Source organism: Cynocephalus volans, chromosome 10, assembly GCF_027409185.1.
Source record: "Cynocephalus volans isolate mCynVol1 chromosome 10, mCynVol1.pri, whole genome shotgun sequence".
NCBI lineage: Eukaryota > Metazoa > Chordata > Mammalia > Dermoptera > Cynocephalidae > Cynocephalus > Cynocephalus volans.
This window is the reverse complement of record NC_084469.1, coordinates 52,672,277-52,687,199: the sequence shown is the minus strand read 5'-3', so window position 1 is coordinate 52,687,199 and position 14,923 is coordinate 52,672,277. Positions and strand designations below refer to the sequence as shown.

The following is a 14,923-nucleotide window of genomic DNA, read 5'->3' as shown; positions in this document are numbered from 1 at the left end:
AGAGGTTACCAACAGCAGGGAGGCTTCGCCCTAACTTTTATTCTCCATCTCCTCCAAACCCTCATCTCTCCTAAATGCCAAACCCGGGAAGCGAGCCGGGGTCCAAGACACACATCCTGGGCCCATCCTTTGGTGGGAAAACTGAAGCTGAAGCTCAGAGACGTTTCCCAAGTTCGCACAGCGAGTCAAGACAGAAGCCGGAACGAGCCTCGGGATTCTATCCCACCCCTACTTTCACCTGGAGCATCACAGCCCCTCCAATCCCGCTCGGGACTCAGTTTCCCCGCCTACGTGACTACACCTCACTAATCAAGGTCTCCTTTTGAAGACCTGTTCTTCCTCTCCAGGGGGGGCGCTGCACCAGAGGGAGAGTGGGTCAGGGGTAGGGGTCGCCAGAGGTGAGAGGGACCCACAAGTTGGGGTCTTCCCCGCCTGGGTCAGCGGGAACCTCCCCTGCCTAGTCTAAGCGCCTATTAATACCAGCCCCCGGGGCGGCACGGCACTGCGCAGGCGCGGGCGGGTTCCGCAGGCGCGCGGGGTGCGCGAGCTACCGAGCGAGGGATTCCCTCTGACGTCATTGCTAGGATACCAAACAAACACTCGGCCGCGGCGGCCGAGCTCCTTATATGGCTAATTGCGTCACAGGAACTCCGGGAAGGCGGGGCCGGGATCCCCTCCCGCCTAGTGGCCCGGAACGCAGCCCCTGAGACCCCCGGAGCCACAAGGGTCATGCAGGTGACCAGACTGAGGCTAGGGAAGACCTCTTGCTGGACAGCGCGGGGCTCTGTTCGGCCGGGCCGGAGATTTTGGAAAGTTTGTAGAGAGCCGGGAGGGTGACGTAAGCAGGGGGCGGGTCCCGGGCATATAAATACAGGTTGAGGCTCTGTTCTTCATTCATAAGACTGAGAGCTACGGCCACGGCGGGGACACGCGGAGCCAGGACTTGGGGACTTGATTGTTGTGGTTCTTCTTCTTCTTCTTGGGGGCTGTGAAATTTGTTTCTTTTCTTTTTTTTCCGGAGAGAAAGTTTTTGGAAGGATTCGTCTAGATACCTCTTCGTTTTATTTTGGGAAGACTGACTTACTTTTTTCGTCTTATTTGTTACTCCCCTCCCCAAGTGGGACCTGCCGGACGCGCGGAGGAGACATCACCCAAAGCGGATTCTGTACAGCGGAACAGCACTTTCCGCCTTTGGGGGAGCGAGGCCCCCTGCCCCGCCTCGCCGCTGGGTTCTACGGAGCCTGGACTTTCAGGAGGCACAGCGGCATCGGGTCGAGGATTGGACACCGCAGTGAGATTGCACAGAAACTTTGCTATTGTTGGAGTAGGAAGGTGCCCGCTCTCCGAGCTTCCCCGAACAGCACACTTTGGGGACGTGTTCGGCTCACCCCGGACTCGCATCTCACTTGCTCCACCCGGCCATAGCCTTGGCTTCCCGGCGACCTCAGCGTGGTCACAGGGGTCCCCCTGTGCCCAGGGAAATGTTTCAGGCTTTCCCCGGAGACTACGACTCCGGCTCCCGGTGCAGCTCCTCACCCTCCGCCGAGTCTCAGTATCTGTCTTCGGTGGACTCCTTCGGCAGTCCACCCACCGCCGCCGCCTCCCAGGTAAGTTCTAAATGGTAGGGGTGCTGCTTTGTACGTTTTACTTTTTAAGTCAAGGGTGGAGTGAGCAATCCCCAACCCCAAATACAGACGCGCCAAAACCCAGGATATGACATAGAATAGGCTTACCGCGCACTTTGCAAACTGCAAAGAGTCGGAAGATGTTTGCAATTGGTTGTGTGCGTGGAGCGTTGGTAGGGAACGCAGATAGGTAAACTTTGGGGCGGGGATGCGCTGCTCAGTGCAATGTGTGTGCGGTAGCAGGGCTGACCGAGAACTTTTAGCCGGCTCCCGGGACTGCCCCCGGCTCAGGTCCCAACCTGAAGCTAGAGCAGTTATGCAAGTAGGGAAAGTCCCGGGGAAGCTTCCAGTAGCCTCTCCCCTTTCCTCCTCCTTCAGAGCGCCGACTACGGCCCCAGGTCGCCCTCCACCTAGCGGGAATACGGGCCTCGAACCCTTGGCTGCACTGCCTCCGCCTCCTGCGCGGAGACGTAACGGGGGACCCGTGCGTAACGGCTGACGCGCCGGAATCCTCCGTCTGACGCGGGGCACGTACGGCGCCCCCTTCGTCCGCCCCGCCCCTGACGTCCCGGGAGCGTTCTATTTTGGAACGCCGGGGCCACGTTGCTAAGGGAGGGAGCAACCCGGCGTTCCGATTGGTCGCCGCGGCGCAGGCTTTGACCAATCAACTTTCCCTTCCTATTTGTAGGGTACAATTCCCTTCCTCCTCTCTGTCCCAGGAATCCGTGGTTCCTCAGATCTTGGGTCTCTTTTACGGGCCTCTAGAGGCCGAGCGAGGGGATTCCTGTTACGACAAGAGAGACTCTCTGTGACCCATTGGGTCCGCGAGTACCTTGCTGGGATCTGGTCTCTCGGCTCTCAAGAGCAAGGGGTGTCTGTTTGTATGCCGGGGTTTCTTCGGGAGACATGGTGGCAGTCACCCTCTTCTCGAGGCACACACAGATACATTTCCACTCCCTCTGCTCCGGACGCCCGCTGTGTCCGAAGACAGGACTAGAACCACTACCCGGAGGGGAAGCAGCCAGATGGTCTCCAGAAGCCCCGCCCCCTCTGGGTTCCCAGGACGCTGATTGGCCGGCGAGCCAGCCCTTCCCTCACCACGCCCCCTGGGAGAGTAGTTAAGCCTTCAGAGCAGTTCCAGCATTCCATTGGCGGGTTGGGGGAGATGAGCGCTGCCTGGGCTTGGGGGCTCAAGTCCTACACCATTCCCCCTTCGCGACAATCTGAGGGAGCCCGAGTGGTCATTTTTCTCTATCTGTCCGTTCACCCCAAGCTGTCACGTGTCAGTCTCACTCCGGGTAGAGACATTTACTTAAAATGATGTTCTAAAACTCCAAGGCCCGTCCCCCAACACTCTTTTAACTGGGACCCCCGCCCCTGCATGGGCTCGCACAGAGGGGTGTGTGTATGTGTAGAGGAAGGCTTGGCCTAAGGCCTCTCCCTCTCCCTCCCTTTGCCTCTGGGGTGGGGGTGGGGTGTTGTGGCTGTGTGTGTGGCTGTGGCTCCTTCCCGGGGGTTCTGTCACCCGGCTATGTCCAGCCTCCTCCCCACCCCCCACACCTAAGAGTCACCAACCCGGGGTGTGATTCACCACCCGCTGGAACTGTGCAACCTTTCCCCGAGGAAGAAGGAGGAGGTAGAAGCCAGTTGAGCAGAAATCCTCTCATTAACCACTGCGTCACGGTGTAGTGGAAGGGTGGGTGTTGTGGCTTTTTGCCTGTGACACACACATCCACACCCGCTCGCCCTGTGCTAACTCACAGGGTCGGTGTGTGTTATGTGTGTTGGGTGTGTGTGTGTCGGTGTCTTTGTTTGTGTGTCTACGCCTGTGTGTGTATGTGTCACCCCGTAGGAGTGCGCCGGTCTCGGGGAAATGCCCGGTTCCTTCGTGCCCACGGTCACCGCGATCACAACCAGCCAGGACCTCCAGTGGCTTGTGCAACCCACCCTCATCTCTTCCATGGCCCAGTCCCAGGGGCAGCCACTGGCCTCCCAGCCCCCAGCCATCGACCCCTACGATATGCCAGGAACCAGCTACTCCACACCAGGCATGAGTAGCTACAGCAGTGGCGGAGCTAGTGGCAGTGGCGGGCCTTCCACCAGCGGAACCACCAGTGGACCTGGGCCTGCCCGCCCAGCCAGAGCCCGGCCTAGGAGACCCCGAGAGGAGACGGTGAGTAAGGAGCATCAGAACTTGGCCTGGGGGGGTGGGGAGGAAGCAAGAGAGGTAGAACTTTCTTGCTATTGGGATGGAGGTCTAGTAAGGCCTCCATGCTGTAGCAACCCTATCATCCTTGCTACAGTCAGCAAGGACTAGAGGGTCCTTTTTTGGCTCCTGGGGGTTCTGGGGGAAGAAGAGGTTGGAGATGAATGGAGGAGGTGCACTGTATCCCCAAATCTCATGGCCTCTCTCTTTCCCATTCAGCTTACCCCAGAGGAAGAAGAGAAACGAAGGGTTCGCCGGGAACGGAACAAGCTAGCAGCAGCTAAGTGCAGGAACCGTCGGAGGGAGCTGACTGACAGACTCCAGGCGGTGAGAATGCTCCCTGGGGTGGGATGATGGTATGCCAAGAGGGGCTGTCTCCCCAGTCCCTGTCTCTCTTCCACCTGTGTCCTTATCCTGGCATGAGAACCAGAGGTTCCATATGTGGAACTAGATACAGGTATGGCCAAACAGGGTAGCCTGTGCACACATGCAGACCCCCACATAGTTATGTCCACTGCTGGTCACCCCCTTCCCTGATTTTTTTTTTTTTTACTTTTGTTTTGGTGGCTGGCTGGTACAGGGATTAAATGTGGACCTGGTGTTATCAGCACTACACTAACCAACTGAGCTAACCAGCCAGCCCCTTCCCTGATTAATGACCCCATGCACCACTCTCCTGGCCTTCACGACATCCTGTGGAGACAAGTGGGGGACTTTTGTAGAGGGGAGCCCCAGTCATTTCTCCCATTTGGTCTTGGGCAAGTGGTAACCCATTTTTGCCTCAATTTCTCCATCTTTTCAACCCCTCATCAAGTCTCCCTTCTACCTTTAATATTCTGGAGAGTGTGAAGCTAAGCTATTTTATCCTACATCACTTTCCTCCTCCTGCCCCAGCCACCCACAGTTCTCCAGAATTTGGGCTGATGGCACCCACCAAAGACCACTTCTTTTCTATGTCCTACCTCAGTCTGAGAGGTCTCTACTTTCTGCCTGCAGTGTGACCTGTTGCCTCTGGTATCAGGAAACCAGGGAAATTCTCTACTTTCCTGCTCTACTTGGTCTTTTCCCTGGGAGGTAGAGGGGGAGGAGTCACAGTGGGGAACACATTAAAAACACATAACAATTGTTACCTCTGAGTGCCTCCTGCTCACCAGAGACTTCCATGTGCACCTGGTTCCTTTGCAACCATCCATTGGACAGATGGGGAAACTGAGGGTTTTGCTTTCTAGGTATTCTGGATCTTGTCCCAAGTCCCATAGCATATCAGGACTCTACCTCCGGGGGTGTTTCCGCTCAGCTGGGAGCTGCCTTCCAGTCCTGGGCCTCGGCAGGAAGTCTAGGGGAGGCATGACCCACCTTTTATAGTCACTGATGGCTTTTTCTCCTTCCTCCCGGACCTCAGGAGACAGATCAGTTGGAGGAAGAAAAGGCAGAGCTGGAGTCGGAGATCGCCGAGCTCCAAAAGGAAAAGGAACGTCTGGAGTTTGTGCTGGTGGCCCACAAACCGGGCTGCAAGATCCCCTACGAAGAGGGGCCCGGGCCAGGCCCGTTGGCGGAGGTGAGAGATTTGCCGGGGTCAGCATCCGCTAAGGAAGATGGTTTCAGCTGGCTGCTGCCGCCCCCGCCACCACCGCCCCTGCCCTTCCAGACCAGCCAAGACGCACCCCCCAACCTGACAGCTTCTCTCTTTACACACAGTGAAGTTCAAGTCCTCGGCGACCCCTTCCCCGTTGTTAACCCTTCGTACACTTCCTCGTTTGTCCTCACCTGCCCGGAGGTCTCCGCGTTCGCCGGCGCCCAACGCACCAGCGGCAGTGACCAGCCTTCCGACCCCCTGAACTCGCCCTCCCTTCTTGCTCTGTGAACTCTTTAGACACACAAAACAAACAAACACACAAGGGAGAGAGATTTGGAAGAGGAGGAGGAGAGAGGGGAAGAAACAAAGTGGGTGTGTGGCCTCTCTGGCTCTTCTGTCTGACCCTCTGCCGCCACTGCCATCGGACAGAAGGACCTTCTTGTGTTTTGTGCAACCTCTTGTTTCTGTGCCCCGGCGAGGCCGGAGAGCTGGTGACTTTGGGGGCAGGGGTGGGAGGGGATGGACACCCCCAGCTTCCTGTTGGTCCTCTCACCTCAACCCAACCTCTGGGGGTGGGGAGGTGGGAGGTGACGCCCACCTTTGGGCAGTTCTGTGTGAGGCTAGAGGGAAAGCGTGTGGGCGGTGGGCTGTGGGGCGGGCTATGGGGTGGGCTGGAGTTCTCTGCAGAGAGGTCCAACAAGGAAATGCCACCCGTCCCCCCACTGTCCCCCACGCCCACCCTTCAGGAGTATGACTAGGCTGGTTCCCCCTGCACTCCCGACCTTAGTTTATTTATCTCACATTTCCATGGGATTAGATTCTCTGGGCAGAATTGAGCCCCCTTAGGGGGAAGCTGATGTCCCCTATGATAATCTCCTTCCCCCCGCCCAGACTTATTCTGAAATGTGAATTTCCTTCCCTGGTTGTCCAGCCACTCCCTCCCAGAAAAAGTAGCTCTGATTTGAATCTCTCACCTCCTAAGGATCCCTCCAGTTCAGCCCCCAGCCCTCCCTTCGGATTACAGTATTATTCCCAGCCTCCCCCGCCCCACCTTCCAGCCTCCCCTCCTGGCCTTCCTCGTTGGGCCTTTCTGATTTCAGGCGGCAGGGGGCGCTGTGACGCTTGTCCTGCTGGAGTGTTTTATACTGTGAAATGAGTTGGTCGGACGGTGGGGTGGAGCCGGGTGGCACAGAACCCTTCCCCAGGAATTGTGTCCCCACTCCCCAAACCCTTTCCTTGGTCTGCCCTTCCACCTCCTCACCTGCCTTCTTCCTCCCCTCAACAGTGAGTTAGACTCGAGGGAGTGACGAATCCAGAGGGGGGTGACAATTACCCATCCGCGTGGCCTCTCTCTCTCTCCTCAGGACCCCCAGCCCCAAACCTGGGCCTTTTTTCTTTAAGGCTCGTCACCCTCCCCCAGCCTAGGACGCCAACTTCTCCCTCCCCTTGTCACCCTACGTCCTCTCTAGAAAGGGAACGAGGAGGGTCGACATTTTTCTGGAGAAGATTGAAGGGCTGAGGCTTTGTCCCTCCCAACTCCCAATATTTTTGGACTGACAAACTCGAAGGGGCTGAGTTCCCACGATCCCACCTTCCCATCTCCCAACCCCAGCCCCGAATCTCCCACCCCACCTTTCCTTGTGCTTCTCCTCATGAGAATTTTATCATGAGGCAAATTTATATTTTTTAATATCAGGGGTGGGCCACGCCGCCCTCTGTGCTGCATGGAAAACATTCCACGTGCCCTGTCCTGCGTCTCCTGCCCTGAACCCAGACCCCTCCCGTAGCTATTTATCCCTTCCTGGTTTCCGAAAGGCACTTATATCTATTATGTATAAATAAATATATTATATATGGGTGTGTGTGCGCGCGTGTGAGTATGTGAGTGCTTCTGCAACCTCAGCCTAGGTCACGTTGGCTCTAAAAGCGTGCTGTTGAATTGGAAACATTGCTTCTGGAAGCTTTGAATCAGCCTCTCTCTGGCTGTCTCTGTTCTGATCGTCTCAGCCCCTCTGGTTGTTTCTGACAGTCTCTGGCTGTCTCTTTCCTGAATGTCTCTCTCCGTCTGTCTTTTCTCTGCCTGTTTTTATCTGACCTTTTCCACCTGTCCCCTTTCTGGCTGTCTCTGATCCTCCAGCTGTCTTCTGACTCTGGGCTTGTTGGGGACATGAGATTTTATTTTTGTGAGTGAGCCTGAGAGATCATAGATTTTTACAATCTGTATCTTTGAGAATTCTGGGTGTAAGTGTGAGTCCATGAGCAGGGCCTGCCCCTGCCAACCACAATTTATTGAATCCCCAACACCCCCCACCCCCCACCCTATGCTGTATTTGTGGTTCTCTTTTTGTATTTTGCACCTAACCCCGGGGGGGAAGGGGGACTGGGGTAGACTGGCACTGGGTCGCTCCCTTCCCCCCTTGGTTCTGCACTGTCGCCAATAAAAAGCCTTTTAAAATGCATCCACCAGGCTGCAGTGTCTGTTTTCTCCCAGCACCATTACCTGGCTTCCTTTCAGGAGTGAGATTAGATTGCTGGTGGAACTACACACACACACACACACACACACACACACACACACACACACACACAGGAACTCCTACTAGTGAATCAACCTACAGTAGGATGGGAAGAAGCTAGACAGTCAGGAGGACTTTCCGTACACATAGCCACTTCTTCCTAATAGAAAAAAAGTGAGGGGGCGCACCATTAGCCGTTAGGTGTACTATGGAGGATTACTGGTGATGGGGAAACTGGTGCTGGACCTTGCATACTCAGTGGATTGAGCAGAAGTTAGACCTTCATAAACGGTACTTAAGAGTGGGTTAAGAATCTGCCCAACAAACTACTAAAGACCACTTAAGTAGTAAGCACTGAGTTTACAGGGTTATATGAACTGCAGAAACTGGGATTACTTTACACTAAAGATGTGCTTCCTTTGGTTTTTCTTGTGACCATTTCTTTTGGGCTATAGACATATTGGAACTCACCCAAGACTGACCAAAAATATTGCCACTTTAATCTGTTCAAAGATCCAGCGAAGTCATCCCTGTTGTGAAATCCAAGCCCTCTCTTATTTGCATAGCAGCAGGCACTCTGGGAATTGAAGTGATGGTCCAGAGGTCACTCAGATGTCTTTAGTAAATGAATAAGCAAGAGAAGCTGTCATGGGGAAATCGATTAATTTATTAATTAATTCAAAATGTGCTAAGCATCTACCTTGTGCCCAGCTCTGCGCTGGGCAGTGTTGGGGACACTGTGGGGACTGAGCCTCAGGCACTGGACAGGGTTGGGAGAGCCCAGCAAGTGTCCCCAACCTGTACTGGGAGTCATGAAAGACTTCCTGGAGGAGAAGACAGCTTGAGACCTAGAGGAAGAATAGAGTACAGAAGGGAATAGAAGGCAGAGGATAGCAAGTGCAAGAAGATAGCAAGTGCAAAGACCCGTTGGTGGAGAAAGGGATTGATACATTTACTTTAAGAGGTAGAGGTGCATGGTGACTGGAGCAAAAGGTGTGGAGAGAAAGGTTAGCAGAGACAGATTCTGCAGGCGATTAAATTTCCTTGAGGGCACTGGAGAGCCATGGCAGGTTTGGGGCACAAGAGAGGCAGGGGTAGGTTTACGCTCTAGTAAGAACGCTCTAGCCACCAGACTGAGGTTGGTTGGGAGGGAGAGGAGCAAGACTGGGGCAGGAGATGAGGGAGGAGGCTGGGGTGAAGACTCAAGGGTGTGAAGAGGGGCCTGGAACAGGGTTAGGGCTATGGGATAGAGAAGAGGAGAAAGATTCAAGAGATATTTAGGAGGTAGAACAGAGGGGACTTGGTGAGTAGCTAGCTTGGGGAGGACGATACAAGGCAGCAGTACATAGCGTGGGCCGGGTGCTCTGAGATCCCTGGGACTGGAGGAATACCAAAGGTGGATGACGTTGGACAAGATACTTCATCTCCGTGACCCTCAGATTCCTCATCTGCAGAATCGGGTAGTTGTGAGGAGTCAGTGAGCTGAGCATGCCAGGGCTAAGTGCGGAGTGAGGATGCAGTTATTACCGTCCTCATCCGCCATTATTGGGGCCATCCTGATCCCCAACCTGGAATATCCCCCGCTTCTGCTAGCTTATCCCCTCTCATCCTTTAAGAGTCTGCTTGACTGTTACCCTGATACCCCACCGGGTCAGGTCTCCTTATTAGGTGGCCTCGTATGTTCTGTACTACTTTTGCTTCCCAGCAGTTATCACCTCCGTAGTCGTTAATTAAATGTGTAATCACATAATGGTTTAAGGTTTGTCTTCCCCACCAGGGCCAGGATTGTCATCACTGTCCAGTGAGGGGACCGGCTCCGAGCAACCATTCAGCAAATACTTGTTGAATGAGTAAATGAAAGAATGAACAAATGAGTAAATATTAAACTGATTAATAAGTGCATGCGTGATTAAAGAAATGAGTGAGCAGATGACTTTATGAGTAAGCAAATGAAGGGAAGAAGTCAAGATAATTCCCAAACTGTAAATATCCTAGAGTTGTGTAGATGAGTTTTTCTTCATCTTTCTGAGTTGTGTTTTAATATTCCCGGGGGGGAAATGTAACTACAGGCACATACCTGCATGCACGGACGAAAAATTGCGACGTAGAGGACTGCAGCGACCTCACCAGGTGCAGGCCGGAGGAGCGTCTGGTAAGGTTTTCGGATGAAAACGTAAAAGCCGCCGCCCGAAAGGTGGAATTGAACCACTCTGTCGCTAGACAGCTACAGGTTTGAAGCCTGCACCCCAGGCCACTGAGGATCATCCGGGCGAAGTCTTTCCTCCTTGAGATGCTATATAAAGCTCATAAATCCTTAACTTTTAGACTTATGGTGAGTTGCGGAGATTGTAGCTCGGAAGGCTGTGAGATAGTTAATGTCAATTGTTGTAAATTTTCCCATCTCTTTCTTACGATAGATATCTTACAAAATGTGTCTCTGCCCTATATAACATGAATCATCCTCGCTCGGGACACTGTTCATTTAAATGGCGCTGAGCATTCTGGGAAGGAGCGCCTACGGACCTGGCTACCTGTTAAAGGGCGAAGAGACCCTTTTTCCAAAGTGAAAAGTCAGTTTTTTAAGAGGAGATACTCAGAGTTCAGCATTCAGAAGTCCCTTCCTGGAAAAATACGAATTCTACTCCTGCGGAGGAGTGGGTTTCTGTCAGAGTCTGATTTATCCCGGCCCCGGAGGCTCTGGGCAGGCATCTATAAGGCTGGAGCGACACCTGCTGTTATTCTGTGGAACTGCGGGGACCTACGGAGTCCTGTGTTCATTCAATGTTTATCGAACGTCCACTGAGTCCCAGGCACTGTCCTACATGCTGGGGATGAAAAACATCCTGTCCCCATCGAGTTTAGATATTAGACACCATCAATTTCTGCAACTGCGTTTTATGATTGGGGAAACCGAAGCTCAGAAAGGGATAGTGCCATACCCCAGTTCACACAGTCCATCCAACCTGTGCCGTCGTAATTATTGTTACAAGAAGGGTAATCGTTTTATAACCTAAGTTAGGGATCTCTTGATAACAATGTTTTCCCGCATGAAACTCTTCCATGACTTCCATCTTAGAGTAAAAGTCAAAGTTCTCACCCCAGTTTGCAAATCTCTATAATAGCACCTTTCACACCTCTGACGCTGTCTCCTAGTCACTTCCCTCATATACTTGGCTTCGGGCATACGGGTGTCTTGCTGCACACATCAGCATGTTACCTCCTACACATCAGGCATGTTACCTCCTAAGGACCTTTGCATTTGGTGATCCTGCAGCCTGGATCTCCTTTCCTCCACATGTTCACATGGCTCACTGCCTCCCTTCACTCTGGCCTCTGTTCAAACATCGCCACTCAGTGAGGCCTTCCCGAATGACTCAATTTAAAATAGAAAGCCCTGTCACTGTATCCACTTACCCTGCTGGACTTTTCTCCATCATCCTCATCACCACCTGCCATATTCTACGTCTATTTGCTTATTGTCTGTCTGCTCCCACTAGAATATCAGCTCCACGAAGACCTAGACCCTGGGCTTCCCAGCACAGAGGATGTCATCTTGAAGACAGAGCGGGTCACCAAGAACATTCAGGAATTCTTACGGGTGGCCCAGGAGTTCAAGCATGACAGATTTGTGACCTGCTCAGAGAAGATCCATGTGGTTGTGACCAAGATGCCTCTCTCTTCTCAAAGAGGCCAGCCTTGGAGCTCATGCAAAGTTAACTGCAACTGCTCAACGTCCGCCCTTACCAGCTGCAGAGCAAGTGCTAGAAGACCGTGCCCTTGGAGCCCGGTACCCCCGTGTACTTCTAGCTGCTAACTCAGCAGGTGATCCAGTGCATCTATGATATTCCCAATACTGCCAAGCAGCTGGTCACCATCACTGCCTGAGAAAAGAAGCAGTGACCCCTCTCCCTATACCCTCACCCTGCACCCTGGGATCTTATAGGCCATGGGGCTGGGCCACCCCAGACACTAATCCTCACCCCAACAGAGCCACTGGCACAAGTGCCCTTAGTGCTGTCTCTCTCCCCTGGCAGCCAGGAGCCACGGTACCCACCCCCCTTGAGCCCCGAGGGATGGGGAGGTAGGGTGGCAGGAGCTTCTGTCTCCCACATTCCATGTACCTCCCCCTGTACATAGCAACCCCTCCCTTCTAGTGTGCAGGGGCCTGCAAGCCATCCCCCCCAGTTGGGCTGGCCAGTTAGCTCAGATGGATTCCTCTACCAGCCAGTGGCCAAAAAAAAAAAAAAAAAAAAAGGCATCACTCCCAGCCCCTTGCCCACTGGGGCACCTTCAGCAAAGGGTCAGTCAGGACACTCCAAGTAGGGAAACTCCCCCTACATGCGCCCCACCCCCATGAGCCAGCTCAGCCTTATGTGGGGGTGCTGAGTGGGAGCATCCCCCTCCTTTGTACTTAATCTCTGTGGATGTCCCCACCCTGTAGCCACCAGCCCTCTTGCTGCTCTTTCCTTTAATGGCAAAAGGCCCCTGCCTGGGGCACAGACCCCAACCAGTGTGCCGGGGTCCCCAGCAGCAAACACTGTTATAACTTGTTTTCTCTCTCTTCTCCCCACCTCTTAATTTTAACTTTGTGGTAACTGAGTGTCCCTGCGGGCCTGCATGTGAGTGTGCAGGCAGCAATGACGTTCCAGAGGCCTGGTCCATCTGGAGTTTTGAAGGGTGAGGGGACCAGAGCAGTGGGAACAGCGTTGGGGGTCAGCCTCCCTCCCCCACCTGGGGCCCTGGACTGCTGAGGAAACCAGCTGTCATCCTGCCTGCTGCTTCTCCTCATCGCTGCCCCACTTCTCTATGAACTTGAAACGAGAACCACTTCCCTCCATCTGTCCTCCCTTCCCTCGTGCAGGGCTAACGTGTGCCACCTGGGGTGAGGACTGAGCACCTGAGCTTGGGGGCTGGTTCCCCAGGGTCCCCAACTCAGCTGGTGGCTGTGGAGCTGAGAGTTCCCTCCCAGTAACCTCTGCAAGGCCAGCACCCCCCCCCCCCCCTCACTTCATGCACCTGCTATGGCCCCAACCTCTGAAGGCCTGGGAGCCTAGCTGCAGCCTGGGAAGGCTGGAGAGGCAGACCACAGCACCTATGTACTGGCCCTTCTCCCCGTTCCACCTCTCCCCCAGGGGGCCAGGCCCTACCTGTGTGGTGGTGTGTGGGCTGACTGACAGGTCATGTGTCAGGTACATTTGTATCAAAAATAAATAAGTGACCATGAAAAAAAAAAAAAGAGTATCAGCTCCATGAACCTGGACCCATGATCTCAACCAGTCCCTCTTCCCCAACTCTTTGATAGAGACAAATGGGTACTTGGTCTCATAAAAAGTGTGAATAAAGGCATCTACAGAAAAATTTGCTATTTTTTTTATTATATTTCCTTCTTTTTCATTCATGTGGTAAAACCTATATATTAGGATTGCCATTTTAAGCTTTTTTCTTTTCTTTTTTTTTTTGCCGCTGGCTGGTATGGGGATTGGAACCTGTGACCTTGGTGTTATTTAAGCATTTTTAAGCATACAATTGTGTGGAATGAATTACATTCACAATGCTGTGTGACCACAACCTCTATTTATTTCCAAAACTTTTTTTTTTTTTTTTTAAAGATGACCGGTAAGGGGATCTTAACCCTTGACTTGGTGTTGTCAGCACCACGCTCTCCCAAGTGAGCCACGGGCTGGTTCTATTTCCAAAACTTTTTCATCATCCTAAACATAGACTCTATACTCATTAAGGAATAACTTCTCATTTCCTCCTCCCCCACCCCACCCCCTGTCTCTGGTAACCTCTAATCTACTTCTGTCTCTGAAATTTTTTAAATTTATTTTTTCTGATTTGACCCATGACATTATATATATATTTATGAAGTACAATATGATATTCGGGTACATTTATACAGTGTGCAATGATCAAATCAGGGTATTTAGCATATCACATCACCTCGAACATTTGTCACCTCTTTGTGTTGGGAACATTCCACATCCTCTCAACTAGCTATTTGTGCCTTTTTTTTTTTTTTTTTTTTAAAGATGACCAGTAAGGGAATCTTAACCCTTGACTTGGTGTTGTCAGCACCAGGCTCTTCCAAATGAGCTAATCGGCCATCCCTATATGGGATCTGAACCCATGGCCCTGTTGTTATCAGCACCACACTCTCCCAAGTGAGCCACGGGGCTGGCCTTTTTTTTTTTTAATTTGCAAATTAAAATTATTGTTCCTGCTTGGCAAATCCATATTCAAGATAAGTCCCCTAAGCCCTCTCTGTTTTAATTAGCTGCTGCTAGGCACCCCCTGTATACAAATTCTGCAGCTGTAACTACTACTTGGAACATCATTATCTATCTCTGAAAATGTGACATGTGTCACTAGGTGCAAGTGAGATTTTAAGTGGTACACCAACAAACATTTTAAATGTTTATTTTTTATGTTTATTTTTACTGTTACCTTCTGTTTCTGGCGAGCAATACTGGCGTCCTTTCAAAGTGGTGAAGCAACATTTCTTTTTAAAAGACGTTTGCTTTGTTTTTTTTTAATAAACCAATTTAAAGAAAAATATTAGGTAAGTAGCAGAAGGGGTGATATAACGATCATGAAGGTTGCGAGGGAATGACTGAGATTTGGGAAACGTCAGAACTAACAATAGCGGCTTCTGTTTACTAAGCATTTATTATATGCCAAACTTCATGCCAAGAGCTTTACATGTGGGTATAGTTATGGTGACAGTTTTCCATTTCAGTAAACTGAGGCTTTGAGAGGTGAAGTCACTTGCTCAAGGTCCCACAGCCAAAAGGTAGTGAAGGCAGGATTTAAACACAGGCCTGTGGATCTTTGTCTCCAGTCTCCCCTCTACCTCCTCCTCCTCCTCAGTTAACAGCTTTGGAAACTGAGGCCCAGAGAGGCCGTGAGGTCCTGTACGTGGTCCCAAGGCAATTGGGGTGGATAGAAGTGGGCAGATGGGAGACATTTGGGAGGTAGTATACACATAGCTTCATGATTG

At 52.3% G+C, this 14,923-nt stretch overlaps 1 protein-coding gene and 1 non-coding gene across 4 annotated transcripts; one reads left to right on the top strand and one right to left on the bottom strand.

The window, feature by feature from the left end:
- The first annotated feature begins 933 nt into the window (after positions 1-933).
- On the top strand, positions 934-5,895 carry FOSB (FosB proto-oncogene, AP-1 transcription factor subunit). 3 transcript variants are annotated; one of them, XM_063112261.1, is made up of 5 exons: positions 934-1,607; positions 3,478-3,798; positions 4,051-4,158; positions 5,234-5,389; positions 5,530-5,610. In XM_063112261.1, exons 1-5 carry the CDS (start codon positions 1,482-1,484, stop codon positions 5,530-5,532), a joined length of 714 nt encoding a protein of 237 aa, XP_062968331.1. In that variant the 5' UTR covers positions 934-1,481; the 3' UTR covers positions 5,533-5,610. The 3 variants fall into 3 exon arrangements, with proteins under 3 accessions (XP_062968331.1, XP_062968329.1, XP_062968330.1); XM_063112259.1 differs by having other exon boundaries at positions 5,234-5,895; XM_063112260.1 differs by lacking the exon at positions 934-1,607 and adding an exon at positions 3,255-3,321 and having other exon boundaries at positions 5,234-5,895.
- A 4,212-nt stretch (positions 5,896-10,107) lies between these two features.
- Positions 10,108-10,194, bottom strand: TRNASTOP-UCA (transfer RNA opal suppressor (anticodon UCA)). Its single transcript has one exon. It is a non-coding gene; the product is annotated as a tRNA-Sec (tRNA).
- Between the last annotated feature and the right edge of the window lie 4,729 nt (positions 10,195-14,923).

Excerpts from the sequence above, each read along its gene's own strand:
- FOSB (XM_063112259.1), top strand. The coding sequence starts at position 1,482 with ATGTTTCAGGCTTTCCCCGGAGACTACGACTCCGGCTCCCGGTGCAGC. Across the intron at positions 3,799-4,050 it reads GGAGACCCCGAGAGGAGACG|CTTACCCCAGAGGAAGAAGA; the intron begins GTGAGTAAGGAG and ends TTTCCCATTCAG. Across the intron at positions 4,159-5,233 it reads TGACTGACAGACTCCAGGCG|GAGACAGATCAGTTGGAGGA; the intron begins GTGAGAATGCTC and ends CCCGGACCTCAG.